We start from the raw sequence: 21977 nt of genomic DNA on the forward strand, positions 1-21977 counted from the left end.
ATTAAACACACAGACCAGATCTGTCCCCCGGTAACTGGCATTAACTGGGACCAAGTCTGGGGCCCTGTGGACCAAGTGCCTGCTACCAGCCCAGGTTTCATATACTGAACTGCAGTTCATTCTTAGAGACCTCCTTAGTCTTCTGAGCCTTGCAATCTTCAGTACACCGTAATCTGTGTCACATCAAGTTTCATTTCCTGGTTCTCTTTCTTTAGGGGGTTTCCCTGATGGCTTAGATGGCAAAGAATCTGCCTGCAATGCAAGAGACCTCTGAACATACTTCAGATCCTGCCTGTGACAGGATCAGGAGGCATGAGAAGAGTGGTAAAGCAAAACAGGAGTATGACCTCCATCACACTAGACAAGTCACTGGTGCTAACATGACTACAGATGCAACGATCATCTTCAGACGCTGTATGACACTGGATGCATCTTAAGAGGCCTCTTAACTACATCTTCCAAGTCATCATCGTCATGGTCTTTTGTTTTTTTTAATCTAAGGATGCCAGGCCATGTCTCCTCCATTTCCTATTGCCTAGCTGATACCAAACTGTGCAGGCATTTCTACCAAGACTTCTATGGATATGTCTATAAACATTAAGAAAAATACTTCTCATACAGGGTACGTGACCATTATTTAATAAATATTTATGAGCAGACACTATGTGCTAGGCACTGTGTTAGATGCTGGAAGATAAGATTAAATAAGACACATCAATCTTATTTAACTGTACTTCTCTTTATATAAGATTTTATCAATAAAACAAGGCCTGGCAGCACATAGAAGCTGCTCAATAAACTGTTACTATTGTATCAGGCTTCCCACCTGGCTCAATGCAGGAGCCTCAGAAGATGTAGGTGAGATCCCTGAGTCGGGAAGATCCCTTAGTGAAAGAAATGGCAACTCACGCCAGTATATTTGCCTGGGAAATCCCATGGACAGAGAAGCTTGGTGGGCTGCAGTCCATGGGTTACAAAGAGTCAGACATGACAGCGCGCATATGCAAGAGTAACAAATATTAAAGTCCTCAAGTTCCACCTCTCACTCTCATTATTATTATATAGCATATTATAATATTATATGGGCTTCCCTGGTAGCTCAGATGGTAAAGAAACTGCCTGCAATGCAGGAGACCCAGGTTTGATCCCTGGGTTGGGAAGACACCCTGGAGAAGGGAACAGCAACCCACTCCAGTATTCTTGCCTGGAGAATGCCATGGACAGAGGAGCCTGGCGGGCTACAATCCATGGGGTCACAAAGACTCAGACACAACTGAACAACTAACACTACACTACTATCATATGATATACTATTACCAGTAACAAATTATCATCTTTTAAAAAATTACTACAGTTTTAATATGAAAATACTGCAGAGTTGCCACCAATACTCACCAATACTATAATATCTCTTTAGTTCTGTACGCCTGATCTCCTTTAACTGATTACTTTTTCTCTTCTTTTTCTCATCAGTAATGTACTCCTCTTGCACAGCAATGTTGCACTTGTCTTGCTCTAAAATGACTTTACTAGAATCTTCTTTTCCAGAATGAGTCCTTGCAGCCATAGCTGAGGCTGTCTCTGCATTTTGTTTGGCTTGCTTTTTCTTTTTCAATCTAAGGGTGAGAAGGAAAAAATAGGAAAAACATTAGAAAAATAATTTGCTAAGAGAAATTATATTAATTTCATGCTACTGGGCTTTGAGAAACTAATTAACTGATACTGAAAACACTTTATATTATTGGTTTTTTTCCATTTTTGTTTATTTTTATATATTATTGTTAATTATACTTTCCTGTTATTTTGTCTTTTTTAATCACTTAAAAATTCTTTTATGGAGATCTGTGGCCTTTCCTCTGTTTTATGTCCTCAATATTTATATCTCAAAAACATCACTCAGAAATGCTTTAGACCTGAGGAAATACTAGATTCTTCTACAGGCTATAAGACATTGGGTATGTTTTTTTATCAAAATGTACAGCTACTTTACTATCATGCCATTTTAGTGTGTTGCTTTTTTAACTGTTTCTGGTCTCAAGGGTACCTTTAGCCTGATGAGCAAGCATATTTATAAAAAACAAATCCTTTATAATTGACTCACACACTGAATATAAAGGTTCGTCAAGGTGTGAGCTGGTTCAGATTTGAGTAATTCTTTTCCTTTATACCTATGATAGTAGTAAGAAAGAGCTGAACTTCTTGGGATAGACAACACCATAATGACAATATCAACTTAGTATAATTACTAATATAAAAACTGACCAATAGCATTAACTTATTTGACATTTTCAACTTTTCACTCCTCAAAGACGCGTAAAAGGTTTACCATAATTCACTGAAATCCAGTCTCAAAATATTTTCCAGTTGACGTAGCATTCTGATTTACTGACATGCCATTCTGTACTCACTAGTCCTTCTTAAGAATGTTTTTACCTCCCAGAATGTAAAGAGTAAGGGCCTTGGCCTCCACTGTGTGAGACAGGCTGGTCACATATAAACATTTTTAAAATTAGGATCCTTTTCCCCTCTTCTGTCGAGGCGCAGTCAGCTTTTTCACACACATGTCTACTTCCTTTACTCCCTTGCGCATCTACACAAGTTGATGTTGGGCAATGGATGAGGAAGTGTTTTGGGAAGAAAAGGTGATAACTAGGATCAGAAAGGGACAAAGTTTGATTTTATGCTGCTTTGCTCTGTACTGTTGGCCAAATCAATTTGACAGTTAAAGTCACTGAGGCTTGGCTATCTAATGCAATATTTTATCAGGATCAATTGAAATAATATGTGTCAACAACAGAACACACACACACACACACACACACACACACACACACACACACACACACAGTAGAATATACCCAAATACAATCATATGATGACATGAGAACTAAATATGGCATGGTATACAACACACTTAGCTTTTGAGATAACAGTCTCATGTTCTAACAAATATTTCAACTAGGCTGTCATTCATTGAACACTGAGCAGGCAAGTTCTTAGATTTTCACTGGCTAATAAATAAGTATATGGTATAAGAGAAAGCACAGCTAGAAAAAAAAAATCATAGATGGTTAGACTCCCCATCTCTGAGTTTAGCTATCTCTTTAGGTTTACTTGTTAAAAAACAAACAAACAAGAATACAATCTAAACAAAATTGGAAACTCATAAAAAGGGAATTATACCCAATAAACATATTTTTATTTTGTACCCTCACATCTTAAACTGCTTTTTTTCAGGTAAAACTGTATGTAGCTCTTTGCAAAGGTAAGTCAGATAATGCTCCTAATAAAACAATTTCTTGATCAAGATTTCTGTATGAGGTTGAAATTACTATGCAATGGTGGCTTCCCTGATGGGTCAGTGGTAACAGAATCCACCTGCCAATGCAGGAGACGAAGGTTCAGTCCCTGGGTGGGGAAGATCCCCTGGAGAAGGAAATGGCAGTTCACTCCAGTATTTTTGCCTGGAGACTCCATGGACAGAGGAGCCTGGTGGGTTACAGTCCAAGGGGTCACAAAGACTGGACATGACTGAGCATGCATGCACAACCTAGGTATCACACAGAGATCAGTTCTTTGCTTAGGGAGGTCTATGTAAGCAGCTGATCTCTGTATCCAGAAGGACATGCTAATCTTCTTCTGATATATTGGTTTAACAAAAACATGCCTGAGATGAATGTTACTGACCACTTCCTAAAATGATTCCTTCCGGGGAGGAGAGAAAAGAGATTTCCAAAATTAGTTCTTTGCAGCCTGAGATAGTTGCTGCTGCTTAATCTTCTGAATTTTGCCACTGTAAGTTGATCTAAATGTCCTCATTTCACTGTTCCCATTATAATTAAACTCACTCAGATCTAGGGCACATGTTTTGATGAACAGCAGCACTGTTTGGGGACATCTCATTAGAGACTGCTTTTCACAGGTGGAAATAACAAAATGGGATACATTGTTTCATTCACTTTCCCCCTTTTCCACACAGACCTTTACTGTCAAGCCATAGAGACAAACATATTGATATTTCAAAAAAAAAAAAAAAAAAGCTAAATAATAGCAATACCAAACCTGCATAACAGAAGACAGAGTACAATTTAACACTTCAGTGATTTTACAATCAGTTACATCTTTTGTTCTAACTAGAGAACTAGAGGAATTTGCTTATCTGGAGGTTATAAATATGACTGGAGCATTCTGACCTTGTAACTGGAAATCATACTATGAGCTCTGGAAGCCCACTGTAAAATCCTTCTTCAAAGCATGGAAATACATTTTTAACATTTACCTAAGGGGGAATAAAAAGAAAGGCAAAATCGTTGTCTGAGAAGGCCTTACAAATAGCTATGACAAGAAGAGAAGCAAAAGGCAAAGGGGAAAAGGAAAGATATTCCCATTTGAATGCAGAATTCCAAACAATAGCAAGGAGAGATAAGAAAGCCTTCCTCACGGATCAATGCAAAGAAATAGAGGAAAACAATAGAATGGGAAAGACTAGAGATCTCTTCAAGAAAATTAGAGATACCAAGGGAACATTTCATGCAAAGATGGGCACAATAGAGGACAGAAATGGTATGGACATAACAGAAGCAGAAGATATTAAGAAGAGGTGGCAAGAATACACAGAAGAACTATACAAAAAAGATCTTCACAATCCAGATAATCACGATGGTGTGATCACTCATTTAGAGCCAGATATCCTGGAATGTGAAGTCAAGTGGGCCTTAGAAAGCATTACTACAAACAAAGCTAGTGGAGGCGATGGAATTCCAGTTGAGCTCTTTCAAATCTTAAAAGATGATGCTGTGAAAGTGCTGCACTCAATATGCCAGCAAATTTGGAAAACTCAGCAGTGGCCACAGGACTGGAAAAGGTCAGTTTTCACTCCAATCCCAAAGAAAGGCAATGCCAAAGAATGCTCACAATTGCACTCACCTCACATGCTAGTAAAGTAGTGCTCAAAATTCTCCAAGCCAGGCTTCAAGAATACATGAACTGTGAAATTCTAGATATTCAAGCTGGATTTAGAAAAGGAAGAGGAACCAGAGATCAAATTGCTCACATTCGCTGGATCATCAAAAAAGCAATAGTGTTCCAGAAAAACATCTACTTCTGCTTTATTGAGTATGCCAAAGCCTTTGACTGTGTGGATCACCACAAACTGTGGAAAATTCTTAAAGAGATGAGAGTACCAGACCACCTGACCTGCCTCTTGAGAAATCTGTATAAAGGTGAGGAAGCAACAGTTAGAACTGGACATGGAACAACAGACTGGTTCCAAATCGGGAAAGGAGTACATCAAGGCTGTATGTTGTCACCCTGCTTATTTAACTTATATGCAGAGTACATCATGAGAAACGCTGGGCTGGACGAAGCACAAGCTGGAATCAAGATTGCTGGGAGAAATATCAATCACCTCAGATATGCAGATGACACCACACTTATGGTAGAAAGTGAAAAAGAACTAAAGAGCCTCTTGATGAAAGTGAAAAAGAAGAGTGAAAAAGTTGGCTTAACAGTCAACGTTCAGAAAACTGAGATCATGGCATCCAGTCCCATCACTTCATGGCAAATAAATGGGGAAACAGTGGAAACAGTGTCAAGACTTTATTTTTGGGGGCTCCAAAATCACTGCAGATGGTGACTGCAGCCATGAAATTAAAAGACGCTTACTCCTTGGAAGGAAAGTTATGACCAACCTAGACAGCATATTAAAAAGCAGAGACATTACTTTGCCAACAAAGGTCAGTCTAGTTAAGGCTATGTTTTTTCCAGTGGTCATGTATGGATGTGAGAGTTGGACTATAAAGAAAGCTGAGCACTGAAGAATTGATGCTTTTGAACTGTGGTGTTGGAGAAGACTCTTGAGAGTCCCTTGGACAGCAAGGAGATCCAACCAATCCATTCTGAAGGAGATCAGCGCTCGATGTTCATTGGAAAGACTGATGCTGAAGCTGAAACTCCAATACTTTGGCCACCTCATGCGAAGAACTGACTCATTGGAAAGGACCCTGATGCTTGGAAAGACTGAAGGCTGGAGAAGGGGACGACAGAGGATGAGATGGTTGGATGGCATCACTGACTCAACGGACATGAGTTTGTGACATGGAGAGCTTGTGACTCTCCTCCGGGAGTTGGTGACAGACAGGGAGGCCTGGTGAGCTGCAGTCTATGGGGTCACAAAGAGTCAGACACGACTGAGGCACTGAACTGAACTGAACTGAAGGGGGAATAATTGCCAATCTGATAAATGTGGTATAGTTAATGCTCTTCAAACATTCCTTTTTAGGACTTATTATCTTTGAGGCCTTTCCTTTTGTTCTTCAAATCAATGTCACTGCAAGACATGCCCACAGAAGGGTTCTGTTCTCACTAAATTAAGGTAAACTGGAAACAAAAAGTTCTACAAGAAAATAAACTCCCTTTATTTCACCAAGGCTTTTTCAATGACCCCAAATGTAAACATGTACATGGTGGACTAAAAAAATTACCTGGCAAATTATCTTAAACAGATAGCAGATTGAAAATAATGAAACATGGTTAACATCTAATGGCTGTGAATGTGGGAAAAAAACCCTAAAAACCAAAAAACCTCTTGTAATGCTCTATTTGTCTTAAAAAATAATTAATAAATAAAAGGCCACAATGACATAAAACGAGTGTTTATTCCTACATCTCCTGTCACTGCTGTAACCCAGCCTGGTCAATTCTGTTTCCTGAATCTCTCCTTCTCCAGTTCACCTCCTCCTCTTGGTCTCGGCTCCCACGGAATGATTTTAGGCTTGCATTATCTCTCTGACTGTTTTTTTACAATATAATTTATTCTCTGTGTTACTATGAAAATAATGCATTTCATACTAGTAAATTTTTAAAATGCAGCAAAGTAAAAAGAAAGAACTCTAAGATGAAATGCTAACACTGAGAAGCAATCATTGCTTGGGAGAGAAAAGGAAACTAGGGGCAATTACACTAAGTCAGACTTTGCCCAAGGGCAGAGGAGTGAGGCGCTGTGGCTTACCGTCAGGGTTCTGAGCTTCTTATAGGTACCTTTCTAAAAAGGAGTATTAAAGGACTGTATAGAAAATAGACAAACAAGGGCCTACTGTATAGCACAGGGAACTATATTCAATATCTTATAATAATCTAAAGTGGAAAAGAATCTGAAAAATTATTTATTTGTATATATAGCTAAATCCATTCCCTTCTCCACTGGAGAAGGGAATGGCAAACCACTTCAGTATTCTTACCTTGAGAACCCCATGAACAGTATGAAAAGGCAAAATGATAGGATACTGAAAGAGGAACTCCCCAGGTTGGTAGGTGCCCAGTATGCTACTGGAGATCAGTGGAGAAATAACTCCAGGAAGAATGAAGGGAAGGAGCCAAAGCAAAAACAATACCCAGCTGTGGATGTGACTGGTGATAGAAGCAAGGTCTGATGCTGTAAAGAGCAATATTGCATAGGAACCTGGAATGTCAGGTCCATGAATCAAGGCAATTGGAAGTGGTCAAACAGGAGATGGCAAGAGTGAATGTCAACATTCTAGGAATCACCAAACTAAAATGGACTGGAATGGGTGAATTTAACTCAGATGACCATTGTATCTACTACTGTGGGCAGGAATCCCTCAGAAGAAATGGAGTAGCCATCATGGTCAACAAAAGAGTCCGTAATGCAGTACTTGGATGCAATCTCAAAAATGACAGAATGATCTCTGTTTGTTTCGAAGGCAAACCATTCAATATTACGGTAATCCAAGTCTATGCCCCGACCAGTAACGCTGAAGAAGCTGAAGTTGAACGGTTCTATGAAGACCTACAAGACCTTTTAGAACTAACACCCAAAAAAGATGTCCTTTTCATTATAGGGGACTGGAATGCAAAAGTAGGAAGTCAAGAAACACCTGGAGTAACAGGCAAATTTGGCCTTGGAGTATGGAGTGAAGCAGGGCAAAGGCTAATAGAGTTTTGCCAAGAGAATGCACTGGTCATAGCAAACACCCTCTTCCAACAACACAGGAGAAGATTCTACACATGGACATCACCAGATGGTCAACACTGAAATCAGACTGATTATATTCTTTGCAGCCAAAGATGGAGAAGCTCTATACACTCAGCAAAAACAAGACTGGGAGCTGACTGTGGCTCAGATCATGAACTCCTTATTGCCAAATTCAGACTTAAATTGAAGAAAATAGGGAAAACCACTAGACCATTCAGGTATGACCTAAATCAAATCCCTTATGATTATACAGTGGAAGTGAGAAATAGATTTAAGGGCCTAGATCTGATGGATAGAGTGCCTGATGAACTATGGACAGAGGTTTGTGAGATTATACAGGAGACAGGGATCAAGACCATCCCCATGGAAAAGAAATGCAAAAAAGCAAAATGGCTGTCTGAGGAAGCCTTACAAATAGCTATGAAAAGAAGAGAAGCGAAAAGCAAAGGAGAAAAGGAAAGATATTCCCATTTGAATGCAGAGTTCCAAACAATAACAAGGAGAGATAAGAAAGCCTTCCTCAACGATCAATGCAAAGAAATAGAGGAAAACAATAGAATGGGAAAGACTAGAGATCTCTTCAAGAAAATTAGAGATACCAAGGGAACATTTCATGCAAAGATGGGCACAATAGAGGACAGAAATGGTATGGACATAACAGAAGCAGAAGATATTAAGAAGAGGTGGCAAGAATACACAGAAGAACTGTACAAAAAAGATCTTCATGACCCAGATAATCACGATGGTGTGATCACTCACCTAGAGCCAGACATCCTGGAATGTGAAGTCAAGTGGGCCTTAGAAAGCATCATTACAAACAAAGCTAGTGGGGGTGACGGAATTCCAGTTGAGCTCTTTCAAATCCTGAAAGATGATGCTGTGAAAGTGCTGCACTCAATATGCCAGCAAATTTGGAAAACTCAGCAGTGGCCACAGGACCGGAAAAGGTCAGTTTTCATTCCAATCCCAAAGAAAGGCAATGCCAAAGAATGCTCAAAATACTGCATAATTGCACTCATCCTACACACTAGTAAAATAATGCTCAAAATTCTCCAAGCCAGGCTTCAGCAATACGTGAACCGGGAACTTCCACATGTTCAAGCTGGTTTTAGAAAAGGCAGAGGAACCAGAGATCAAATTGCCGACATCCGCCTGATCATGGAAAAAGCAAGAGAGTTCCAGAAAAACATCTACTTCTGCTTTATTGACTATGCCAAAGCCTTTGACTGTGTGGATCACAATCAACTGTGGAAAATTCTGAAAGAGATGGGAATACCAGACCACCTGACCTGCCTCTTGAGAAACCTATATGCAGGTCAGGAAGCAACAGTTAGAACTGGACATGGAACAACAGACTGGCTTCAAATAGGAAAAGGAGTACATCAAGGCTGTATAATGTCACCCTGCTTATTTAACTTATATGCAGAGTACATCATGAGAAACGCTGGGCTGGAAGAAGCACATGCTGGAATCTAGATTGCTGGGAGAAATATCAATAACCTCAAAGAGGAACTAAAAAGCCTCTTGATGAAAGTGAAAGAGGAGAGTAAAAAAGTTGGCTTAAAGTTCAACATTCAGAAAATGAAGATCATGGCATCTGGTCCCATCATTTCATGGCAAATAAATGGGGAAACAGTGGAAACAGTGTCAGACTTTATTTTTGGGGGCTCCAAAATCACTGCAGATGGTGACTGCAGCCATGAGATTAAAAGACGCTTACTCCTTGGAAGGAAAGTTATGACAAACCTAGATAGCATATTAAAAAGCAGAGACATTACTTTGCCAACAAAGGTCCGTCTAGTCAAGGCTATGGTTTTTCCAGTGGTCATGTATGGATGTGAGAGTTGGACTGTGAAGAAAGCTGAGTGCCGAAGAATTGATGCTTTTGAACTGTGGTGTTGGAGAAGACTCTTGAGAGTCCCTTGGAGTGCAAGAGGATCCAACCAGTCCATCCTAAAGGAGATCAGCCTTGGGTGTTCATTGGAAGGACTGATGTTGAAGCTGAAACTCCAATACTTTGGCCACCTCATGCGAAGAGTTGAGTCATTGGAAAAGACCCTGATGCTGGGAGGGATTGGGGGCAGGAGGAGACGGGGACGACAGAGGAGGACATGGCTGGATGGCATCACTGACTTGATGGACGTGAGTTTGAGAGAACTCCAGGAGTTGGTGATGGACAGGGAGGCCTGGCGTGCTGCGATTCATGGGGTGACAAAGAGTTGGACACAACCGAGACTGAACTAACTACTATAACTGAATCATTTTGTTGTACACCTGAAACTAACACAACATTGTAAATTAACTACAATCTTTTTGAAAAAGGAATATTGAAGGGCTTTTTTGGAGTCTTTTGGCTCTTTTTACATTAAAATTATGTGCATTTGTAAGACAAATACATACCTTATTTTTTCCCTACTCATATCCTAACCCAGAGCTAAAGAAATAAAGTGATACTGTGAAAGAAAGCATTTTTAGTAGCTCAGTAAAAACTGTTCCCTCAGAGGTTTTTTTCCTTTACTAAAGGAAATATGTTCAGAGCACTGGCAGCCATCAAAGTCAAGGACCTAGAGCAAGTTCCTTTCATTGTCTCTGCAAGAGGTCTCCTCAGTTGTTTGCTGACTTCCAGGGGAATGCAACACAAAAAGGCACCAAATGGAGAGAGAAGGCTTTCATTTGCAATAGAGTGAAAGCTTCATGAGGGCAGGGGTTTGTCCAGGTTTTATTAAATGCCATATTCCAAGGGTCTATGCATTAAACATTAGCTCGTCAATAAATACTTATTGAATCAATAAGTGGATAAATGAGGTCATGTTTTGATTTGTTTGAGAGTTGCTGTCCTACAAATATGCCATTTCACAGCTTTGATTAGCAATGTGTTACCAAAAATAAACTCTCATCTCTTGATCTATTGGTAAATTACTAACTTGCTCAATTCTTCAGTTTCTTCCTCTGTAATATAGCCCAACTTAGAGGAATATGAGAAATAAATGTGAAAAATCATCAAAGAGCCTTTTATCACAAAATTACTATTTCCAAAAGTTGAGGGCTATTGTACATACAGCAGTGATATTTAAAATATTTTTTATTAAATCTAATACAAAAATGTTTATTTGATATTATGTTATCCTAAATTGCTTCAATCATGTCCAATTGTTTGTGACCCCATGGACTGTAGCCCACTAGGCTCCTCTGTCCATGGAATTCTCCAGGCAAGAATACTGGAGTTGGTTGCCACTCCCTTCTACAGGGGATAGTCTCAACCCAGGAATCGAACCCAGATCGCCCGCATTGCAAGCACATTCTTTACTGTGAGCTACCAGGAAAGCCCCCTCTCTTTATCTAGATACTTAAAAAGAAAATATATTAGCCATATATAATTAAAAATATATTAAATAGACTTCTTTCATTAATTTTAAATTAGTGGTTCTCTATGACTCTTACTTAATTCCACAATTTGAGGTCCACGTGTTTCTATAAAAAGCGTCATAGACAAAATATAGTAAAATTTTAAATAAAAAAATTTAAATTCAGTTCTTGAGTTATAAGAGCCATATTTTAAAACCTGAACATGGGAATTCCCTGGCGGTCCAGTGGTTAGGACTCTGCCCTATCACTGCAGGTTTAATCCCTGGTCAAGGAACTATGCTCTTGCAAGCCATAGGTACGGAAAAAAAAAAAAAAACCCTATTAGCAAGAGACAAAGAGTGAAGATAGAAATGTTTTCATATTTAAAGCTGATTGAGTATATGCATACAATACAAGATCTACAGTTCAGTTCAGTTCCTCAGTCGTGTCCAACTCTGTGACCCAATGGACTGCAGCACGCAAGGCTTCCCTGTCCATCACCAACTCCCGCAGTCCACCCAAACCCATGTCCATTGAGTTGGTGATGCCATCCAACCATCTCATCCTCTGTCGTCTAAGGGTACAACAAAAAATTTGGTGACTTTCTAGCAAAAGAAAGGTAAAAGTTGTGGGGAAAGAAAGTAAAAAAAAAAAAAAATTAACTTCTCTTTTTTATATTTTATGTACAATAGCTAGTCAATAAAATTTTTAATATTTAGTCTTTGAAGTCTCCTTCCTACAATAATTTAACTCATATATATTATCAGATTTTAAAAACTGAATTTACTTTTTAAAAAAGATTATCATGAAAAGTTTGAAAGAACTTTTTTCCTAACAGCAACCACTATTGAGTTGACTAATGAATCAGGCACTGTGCTACAAACTTTCCAAATATCATCCCATCCTCATAAAAGTCCAGCGAGGAAGGCAGTCTTATCTCCATGTTACAGATAAGAAAAGGACAGATGAGAAAAATTAGGGCCATTTTGCAAGGTCACAGGGCTTCGTTAAGTTGTGGAACAGGAATTCACAAGGCCATAGAACCTCCAAGATCTCTCCTGAAAGTATTCTATGGCAAATGTATATATACTAAGACTTTAAAATCCACTGGACTTTGGAAATTCTCGGAACTACCTGGGGAAGAATGGTCTGGCAATCTAGTAGGCTACAATGGAGAAACATGCTCACGGGAAGGAAAGAGTTAGGTTCTGGGCTTGGCTATCTCATAATCAGTCATGACCCTCTTTGGAAATAAGATAAACGCTCTAGGACTTCTAAGGTAAACAAAAGCAAGAGGTTGACATGATTTTCAAGGTCTGTCTGGCTCTAACAGTTGGCTGAGATTTAGGAAATTGTGCTAACACTATTTTTGAGGTTAAAAAAAAAATCTTCTCTTAAATCCAAACTAAACCTTCCTAAGAGTCTGCACTTCCTCGTGCTCCCTCATGTCCGATGACATCTTCCTTCCACAACAGCGCCTTCAGCCCTGGAAAAATCCAGAGGTCAAGAAAGAACACCTTTTGTATACAAAGGATGTTTAAAAACAATAACAAAAATAAAACTAAAAAAATTTTAAAGGCAAAGAGGTTCTGTTCTACAGTTTGGAGCTAATAGCTCCATGAAGAAAAGTAGAAAATGAGAAAATTGATTGGCCACAGAAGCAATATAATTTTTTTTCTTTTACTTTTTTTACTTTTTTCTTTTACTTTTTTTTTTTTTACTTTTTCTTTCATTTTTTAAATTTTCTTAAGCAAACCCTTTGGTGTCTCATTTCATCTAGTTACAGGTGAAGAGGGGATAAGATTTGGTCTGTGGAACTCCAGAGAACATATTAATGAGCTATAGGAAGTCACAGAGAAATAAACATTCAGTCAGGGTAAAGGTCTAACAGGGCAACCTAATAATGGAACCGGCTGCATCACAAAGAAGGGAACTCCCTGTCACTGGAAGTATTCAAGCAGGACAGGTCCAAGTTGTGACCTCCCAAACCACATGGAATAACCCTGTGTATTTTTTTAATTGGGATATAACTGACATATAAGTTTCAGGTGTACAACATAATGACTCAGTAGATACATATAGGGAAATGGCAACTATAATGTCTAGTTAACATCTATCAGCGTGCATAGCTACAAATTTTTTAGTGTAATAAGAACTTTTAAGATCTACTCTCTTAGTAACTTGCATTTTACAATAGAGTACTATTAACTATAGTTATCAGGCTATACATTATATCCACAGAACTCACTTTATAACTGGAAGTTTGTACCTTTTTGACAACCTTCACCCATTTCACCCATCCCCCAATAGTCTTCTTTAATACAAGTATTTCTCCTCAAAATTGCTTCCATAGGGAACTAAGAGTATTAACATAAAAGATGTAGATATGTTATTATTGCCTTTAAAAAGTCATAGAACAGTATGATCAGTTCAGTTCAGTCACACAGTCGTGTCTGACTCTTTGCGACCCCACGGACTGCAGTACACCAGGCCTCCCTGTCCATCATGAACTCCCGGAGTTTACTCAAACTCATGTCCATTGAGTCGGTGATGCCATCCAACCATCTCATCCTCTGTGGTCCCCTTCTCCTACCACCTTCAATATCTCCCAGCAACAGGGTCTTTTCCACTGAGTCAGTTCTTCATATCAGGTGGCCAAAGTATTGGAGTTTCAGCTTCAACATCAGTCCTTCCAATGAACACCCAGGACTGATCTCCTTTAGGATGGACTGGTTGGATCTCCTTGCAGTCCAAGGGACTCTCAAGAGTCTTTTCCAACACCACAGTTCAAAAGCATCAATTCTTCAGCGCTCAGCTTTCTTCACAGTCCAACTCTCACATCCATACATGACCACTGGAAAAACCATAGCCTTGACTAGATGGACCTTTGTTGGCAAAGTGATAGTATGACCTTATTTTTGTGAAATAAAACAAAAAAAAATAGAAGAAAACCCTCTAAGACCAACAACTATTCCATTTAGCTATATATATATATATATATATATATATATATATATGAGATTTAGATATATAGATATGGGAAAATGGTGGGTCAATGAGGAAGGAAAAAGAGGGACAACTCTGACATTAGTTGTTCAGTCACTCAGTTGTGTCCGACTCTTTGCGACCTCATGGACAGCAGCATGCCAGGCTTCCCTGTCCCTCACTACCTCCCGGAGTTTGCTCAAACTCATGTCCCTTCACACTTACATAATTTGGTGCTGATTTTGTGTGTGTGTGTTTGCAGGAAGGATATATTACTTTGTAATTATGAGCCAACTTTTTAATTAAAAAAAATGAAACATCTGCAACTATGACAAAATTTCACTACATCTTGTTCAGAGGTTCATTCCTTCTGAGTCCAGCTATCACAGTGAATTGCTGCACTGCAGCCCCAATCCCCTTCTTCATCAAGGCAGAGCTGCTCTGTGGCCCTCAGGGAATCTTCTCTTAGTTCTTGTTCTTGGCTGTTCCACTGAACCTTTGTTCTTGTACTGTTCTGACCTTCAGAGTCTTGGATGTTTTTTCCCTGGCTGCCTAAACGTGACTCTTGCCATCTCCAGACTCAAGGAATGGGCTGTTGCCATGGAATAAGCTCTGTCTGTGGGCTAGAAACATGTGTTTGAATACTCATTATCCTTTATTAGGTATGCATCCTCAGTTGTTATTGTTGTTTAGTCCCTCAGTCGTGTCCAACTCTTTGCAACCCTGTGAACTGCAGTCTGCCAGGCTCCTCTAAATCTCAACCTCAGGTTCCTTGTCTGTGCAAGGGAAATAATGGCCTCAGATAGGGTTTTTTTTGATGGTTAAACTAAGTAGTTCAAGGAAAGCTTACTTGTATTATTAAACACAACCTGTATCTGGTTCCCAGTAAGAGCTCAATGACCAGATGTTACTATTTGGTTGGCCAAAAAGTTCATCTGGGTTTTTCCCAGATGTAAAACCCAAATTGACCAAATTTGGAAAAACCCAAATGAACTTTTTGGCCAACCCAGTACTTGGTTATGCCACTGCTGTTCTCTCTACTTGAGGATTTCTAAGAATCCAAGAAAATGAGGTAACATATAAAGTAATATAATACAACCAAGAAGGTACCTAGGTCTAGACATTATTCTTCTCACTATGCGTAAATATTAATTTTAGTTAATACTGTGCTATGAATTTAGACAACAGCACAAAGCTAGAAAGCTATTATTTCTAGGAGAACATCATTTCTGGTATTCCATTTCACTTTGTGATTTCACAAATGGAAGGTCAGCTTCCTGTTTCCACTGCAAATTGCCAACTGGGATAAATGCCAAATAAAATCAAACTTAAAGTGTGTGTGTAGGGGGGGATGGGTGGGAATCATTGAAAAACAAAACAAACACCTAATGAAAATCCTGTCTTGGAATTATGATCAAATAAAACCAAAAAGTTCCAGTAATCCCTGGGGGGAAAAATCTATGGGCATCTGACTGAAGTGCCACCTTTGAAATGTGCATTCATTTATTCATTTAGTTTAATTTTGATCTTGAAATCTCCCTCTCCCCCAAGAGAATTCATCAAGTTCAAATGGAAATACTCTAGCTCCAAAGAACCTACAGTTAGAAAAAGAAATCCTTTGGCTTTGGGTTTAATAACCAGCAATATGCCCACACAGGTGAACACCACAACAGAATTTCCCTTGGCCTCAAGAAACAAGTGCATTCCAATAAAGACTGCTAAACAGAATGCCAATAAGGGACACATCACAACATTTTCCCTTTTGTAGGATTTCTTTGTTCTATAACAGTGTGGAATCAGCAGATCTGAGGGGACTCTGGTAATCAAAGTGCAGGTGCCAGGAGTGGATGTAAAAAACTGTCACACTTTCAGAGAAGCCTTGGGGTGGGTTCATAATGGATGTTTCAGAGAACCTTCCATGCTTCCCCCCAGTACCAGGATGATAATGGTACTGCCACAAAATGGATGCCTAGTGTGTAGAATGTGTGCCTTGTATTTGTAAAACAAGACAGGCTTTTGTTGCATCTATAGATTGCCCATGTGGGAGTCTGGTTCCCTTTTCAAAAAATCAGGATGCTGAGTCACAGCCTGAAAAAGTTCCAGGGGAATCAATAGCACCGACAATAGTCATATACACCTCAGCTATAAACTGAAGAAAGGGAAGCAGAAACGGGAACTTGCTCTGGGAGATAAGTGAACTGCATTCTGCTAAGAGTAATCAGCCAAGTTCTATAAATATAAAATTTAAGTGTTAGGAATTTTTACTGCTTGTCAATTAAGAATAAGCTGATAAATATAGCAATGCAGAAGTTAACCAAAATCTGCAAATACAAATGCTAAGAAATGACTAATTACTTAGTAGCTTGTAAACTCCCTTTTGGTTTACAGTGGTATTATGTATGTATTGATAGTTTATTTAACTTAATACCATCAACTAATTAGCCGTATTAGCTTCCTATGGCTGCTGTCACAAATGACTACAAACTTGGTAGCTTAAAACAACACAAACACATTCTCTTACAGTTCCGGAGGTCAGAAGTCCAAAATCAGTCACACACTCCCTGCAGACTCTCTTCCCTTGCCTTTTCCAGCGGCAAGAGCTGCTTTCTTTCATCTTCAAAGCCAACAGTGCGGCATATGGTTTCACTGTCACACCACATTCTTCTCTGCAGTCAAATCTCCCTCTGCAGTCAACTCTCCTCCTCCTTATGGGAACACTGTGACTGCATTCAGAAGCCCACCCAGATAATCCAGGATAATCTTCCCATCTCCAGTCTTAATCTTATCTTCGAGGTCTTTAAACCCGAGAAGGTTAACATTCCCAGGTCCAGGGATTAGAACCTAGGTATCTCTGAACAGGCTTTCCCAATGGCTCAGTGGGTAAAGAATCTGCCTGCAATGCAGGAAACACAGGAGACATGGGTTTGATCCCTGAGTTGGGAAGATCCCCTGGAGAAGGAAACCCACTCTGGTATTATGGCCTGGAAAATCTTATGGACAGAGGAGCCTGAAAGGCTACAGCCCTTGGAATTGCAAAGAGCTGGACATGACTGAATAACTAACACACATCTTTGAACAACAAGAAGATCAAACCAGCCTGAGCACCAGGGAAGCCCCAGAGGAAATCAACCCTGAATATTAATTGGAAGGACTGATGCTGAAGCGCCAATACTTTGGCCACCTGATGCAAAGAGCCAACTCATTGGAAAATACCCTGATGCTGGGAAAGATTGAAGGCAGGAGGAGAAGAGGGCAACAGAGGAAGCAACGGTAGGATGGCATCATCGGCTTGACGGATATGACAGCAAATTCCAGGAGACAGTGAAGGACATGGAGGCCTTGTGTGCTGCAGTCCATGGGGTTGCAAAGAGTTGGACACGACTCAGCAACTGAACAATAACAGTCTTTGGGGGGTCATTATTTAGTCTGCCACACTGGATAAATTAGCTTTTGTGTCATAAATAATTGTAAAATGAGCAGCATATCACTGCGGTGTCTTAATTTCCCATATCTAAATCGTTGCTGCGTCCACGCACTGTATTGTCTATGTTAAAGTTCACTCCTGGCGGTGACTGACAGCATGTATTTCTCAAGAAAACACCTCAAAATTTTACTCAGAACTATCCTGAAATCTAAAGGAGCAATGAAAATACTACAGACATAAGCTCTCATTTTATGTTCAGTGACTTCAAAATAGCTTATTGGAGGTGTAGGTATTGTAAGGAAAAATTTTAACAGGAGGGATTTCTAAAGAGTTCATCTCATTTTCGTATCTGATTTCTTTAATTGTCACTGAAATCAGTCACTGTTTATGACCAAAGCCACAAAATTCTCCAAATATTTTTTTCTTTTACGAGAGCCCTGTAGCATACTCAGAAATCTTTTTTCAGTCGGTTAAATATTTTTTTTAAATATCTTTTACTCAAAATGAATCATATGCTCAGACTCTACAGTGACATTTGCAGAAAAAAGCACTGGGATATATATTTCAACGATGTACATATTTCAGCATAACAACAAAATATATCAGAGATATAGTTCTTCTGAAGAAATTGAAAATTTTGATTATTTATTAAAGCCATTTAAGCAAAACAAACAACTAAAGCATAGCTACTTTGAAAATTTTCAAGCAGAAATATAAAGATGCCAGGGATCTTATTCTCAGATCTAAGTCTCTAGAGAAAAATGGAGGAAAAATAAGGCTGAAAAAATATAATCCTGAAAAAAATCAAGTTCAGTATATACAGTAATGTTTTCCTAAAGGCCTAGTGAGTGAAACACAACATTTATGATCAGCAGAAATGGTCCGCTGAAAGAAAACAATTATGAGTGGCATGAAATTATAATATGCTCCAACTCAACTTCTCTCTTCCTTCCAACTTTTAAAATATATTCTAATAACCTTTAACTGCTTTTAAGCAACTTTAGACACACACATATCCTGTTCTGATAATGTTATTTCAATGTCATAAATTAGACATGGCATCACAACTCCTCCTACCATTATGGATTTGGATTCTTTCAGAAAGAATAACCTTATATCAGGCATACATTAAAAAAAATTAGTTTCACAGATACCCACAATTTAGTTGTTTTACCATCCAGTATATAGATGTATTTTTTCCAATGAATATATACTGTCTGTGTCCTTGGGAAGTGACATTGCTCAAAACTAGGATTTCGGGAGTGGGAGACTAGTAATATCTACTTTGAAATATTTCCCTTCTAAAATTAGTGTAGAACTCTGGGGTAATTCATTTGTGTGTCAGGGTGAACCAAACACAGATTTTTCAAGAAACATCCTGGCCGTGCTTTTATTTATCTGAGGGCCCTCCTCTAGGGTGATGATCTTCCAACCACATGGCCGTCTCCGTCTGGGTATTCAAAAAAAAAAAAAGAAAGAAAAACCTTACCAGTGGTCATCTCTCAAGTATAATAAGTCCCCTACACATGAATGAGTTATGTTCCTAGAGTGCATTTGTATGTCCAACGATGTTAGTTAGCCTAGGTACTGAACCAACACAATCAGCTATATAGTACTGTACTATAATAGGCTTATAATACTTTTCACACAAATAACACCAAAAAACAAACACAAAAAACTAAGAAAACTTTTTTAATCTTACAGTACAGTACCTTGAAAAGTACAGGAGCACAGTACAACAGCTGGCATACGGGGGCTGGCATCCAGTGAACAGGAAAGAAGAGTTACTGACGGGAGGAGCGAGAGGCAGTGGGAGACGGTAGAGCTGAAGGATCATCAACAGTAAGACATGGAGGGCAAGCTGCAATTTCACTTATGCTTGACTTGATTCACATCTTTGAGAGTTTGCAACCTGAAGGTTCACGTACAGGGGTCTTACTGTATACTAGTACAGTATACTGTATACTGCTCTTAACCAACCAAAAAGAACACCTGTGGTTTAATAAAAACATAATATTTGATCTTTTTTCCTATCTGGCTCAGAATTCCCGGAACATTTGGCAGTCTCCTGAGTGATGCGAGTATCTTTGTATGCTCCTGTTGTGTGTGGAGCAGGCCAGATACCTTCAAGATAGGGTCTGGTCACCAGAAACACCACAACGTGATTACAAGCTTGGAACTTTCAGCCCCACCCCCAGACCTTGAGAAAAGAGAGAAAGAGGAGAGGGGCAGGAGATGAAAGTTCAATCACCAATGGCCAATAATTCAATTAATCATGCCTGTGTGTGTATGTTCATCCCTCAGTTGTGTTTGACTCTTTGTGACCCCGTGGACTGTAGCCCATCAGGCTCCTCTGTCCGTGGATTTCTCCAGGCAAGAATACACGAGTGGGTTGCCATGTCCTTCTCCTGGGGATCTCCGCAACTCAGGGACTGAACCCGGGTCTGCCACATTGCAGGCAGATTTGTACCATCTCAGCCATCAGGGCAGCCTACCCAGTGAAATCTCCATAAAAAGCCCTTAGATGAGGGAGTTCAGAGAGCTTCTGGGTTGGTGAACACATCAATGTTCTGGGAGAGAACAGAACCCAGAGAGCACATAGATGCTCTATTTACCCCCACCTGCATACTCTGCCTGACACTTCTCTTCCATTGGGCTGTTTCTAAGTTGCATCCTTTATAATAAACTGGCAAATACAAGTAAAGTGTTCCCCTGAGTCCTGTTAGTCATCCTGGTGAATTCAGACCTGAGCAGAGGATCATGGGAACCAAAAGCATAGCCAAGTTGGTTTTATATATGGGTTGACTAGGGATGTGGAACTTAACAAGTAGCATCTGGAGTGAGGGCAGTCATGAGAAACTGAGCCCTTAAACTTGTGGAGTCTGACACTGACTCAGAGAGGTGTTAGGACCAGAACTGAACTGAACTGAATGGCTGGACACCCAGCTGGTATTGGAGAATCTGAGAATATCAGATTCTAGACTTTGCCAGAGAACCAACTTTGAGCACAGCAGAGACGATGGTGCTGAGACTGATAAAGATCTGCACGAAAAACAGGAAGGCTACACTTTGCTATGATGAGAGTTGGATGACTGAAGGCATGCTGGCAAGTTCTGCTTAGCCCAGGTGGTGGTTTACTTGTTAAGTCATGTCCGCCTCTGAGACTCCATGGACTGTAGTTCTTCAGGCTCCTCTGTACATGGAATTTTCCAGGCAAGAATCCTGGAGTGGATTGTCATTTCCTTCTCTGGGGGATCTTCCCCACTCAGGGATCAAACCTGGGTCTCCTGCATTGTAGGCAGATTCTTTACCAACTGAGCCACCAGGAAAGCCCAAATGACTTAATGACTGAGCATTTAAAATGGGGATATTTCACATTAAAATCCAGAATTCAGGGGACTTCCCTGGCAGTCCAGCAGTTAACACTCTGTGCCTCCAATGAAGAAGAGGTGGGTTCGATTTCTGGTTGGGGAACTAAGATCCCACAAGCTGAGGTCAAAAAGTAAACTGGATTTCAGGTTCACCTTGACACATTAGATGACACAGTGGCACTGGACCAGAGCCCCAAATGACAAAACAGGATGGCATAGAGAATGAGCAGCTATCCTCTGTGAGAGCGGCCATGCTGTGTGGTCACCAGTCCCGTCCATCTGTACAGTGACCCCAGGCCCAAGGCTGGCAGCTACCACTTGGCACCCACTCATTTATACCACCACTTTGGTCCCTAAAGTCACTGTTTGCATGTTTTGCTACAGAGAGCATAAGGTTTTATTCTTAGGTCAATTCAGATCATCAGGAAGCTGCAGTCTCAGGCTACATTGTGTCAGCCTACTACAGAGTCTTTGAGTCATGTTTTGGCATCAAATCCTCTATTTTCACTCATAGTCACTGGAATAAACTGCTATTATGGACATTAAAGGCACTACCCCTACTTTTTTTTTTTTTTCAGTCTTCCTTTTATTTAGGTTGTAAATCGTATATAATTTTAGAACTAAGGGCTTTGTCATCTGGGGAACTGGTATGTGCTCCACTGATGATTAGGGAGAACTATGGAAGGGAGGATGAGATGGTTGGATGGCCTCACAGAGTCAATGGACACAAACTTGGCAAACTCTGGGAGATAGTGAGGGACAAGGAAGCCAGGCATGTTACTGTCCATGAGGTCACAAAGAGTCAGACACGACTTAGTGATTAAACAACAACATGGAAAGGAATCCCTTTATATCACCA

The 21977-nt window shown here is 39.8% G+C and overlaps 1 protein-coding gene across 4 annotated transcripts in view; it reads right to left on the bottom strand.

The window, feature by feature from the left end:
- The window catches only part of NCOA7 (nuclear receptor coactivator 7), a 159054-nt gene that overhangs the window by 80007 nt on the left and 57070 nt on the right, over nucleotides 1-21977 (bottom strand). For all 4 annotated transcript variants that reach the window (XM_055534963.1, XM_055534964.1, XM_055534960.1 and 1 more), the window contains one exon: nucleotides 1396-1616. In XM_055534963.1, the coding sequence (XP_055390938.1) occupies nucleotides 1396-1616 (221 nt within the window). The remainder of the gene's footprint in view (nucleotides 1-1395; nucleotides 1617-21977) is intronic.

The sequence above is a fragment of the Bubalus kerabau genome, chromosome 9 (genome assembly GCF_029407905.1).
Source record: "Bubalus kerabau isolate K-KA32 ecotype Philippines breed swamp buffalo chromosome 9, PCC_UOA_SB_1v2, whole genome shotgun sequence".
Taxonomy (NCBI): Eukaryota; Metazoa; Chordata; class Mammalia; order Artiodactyla; family Bovidae; genus Bubalus; species Bubalus kerabau.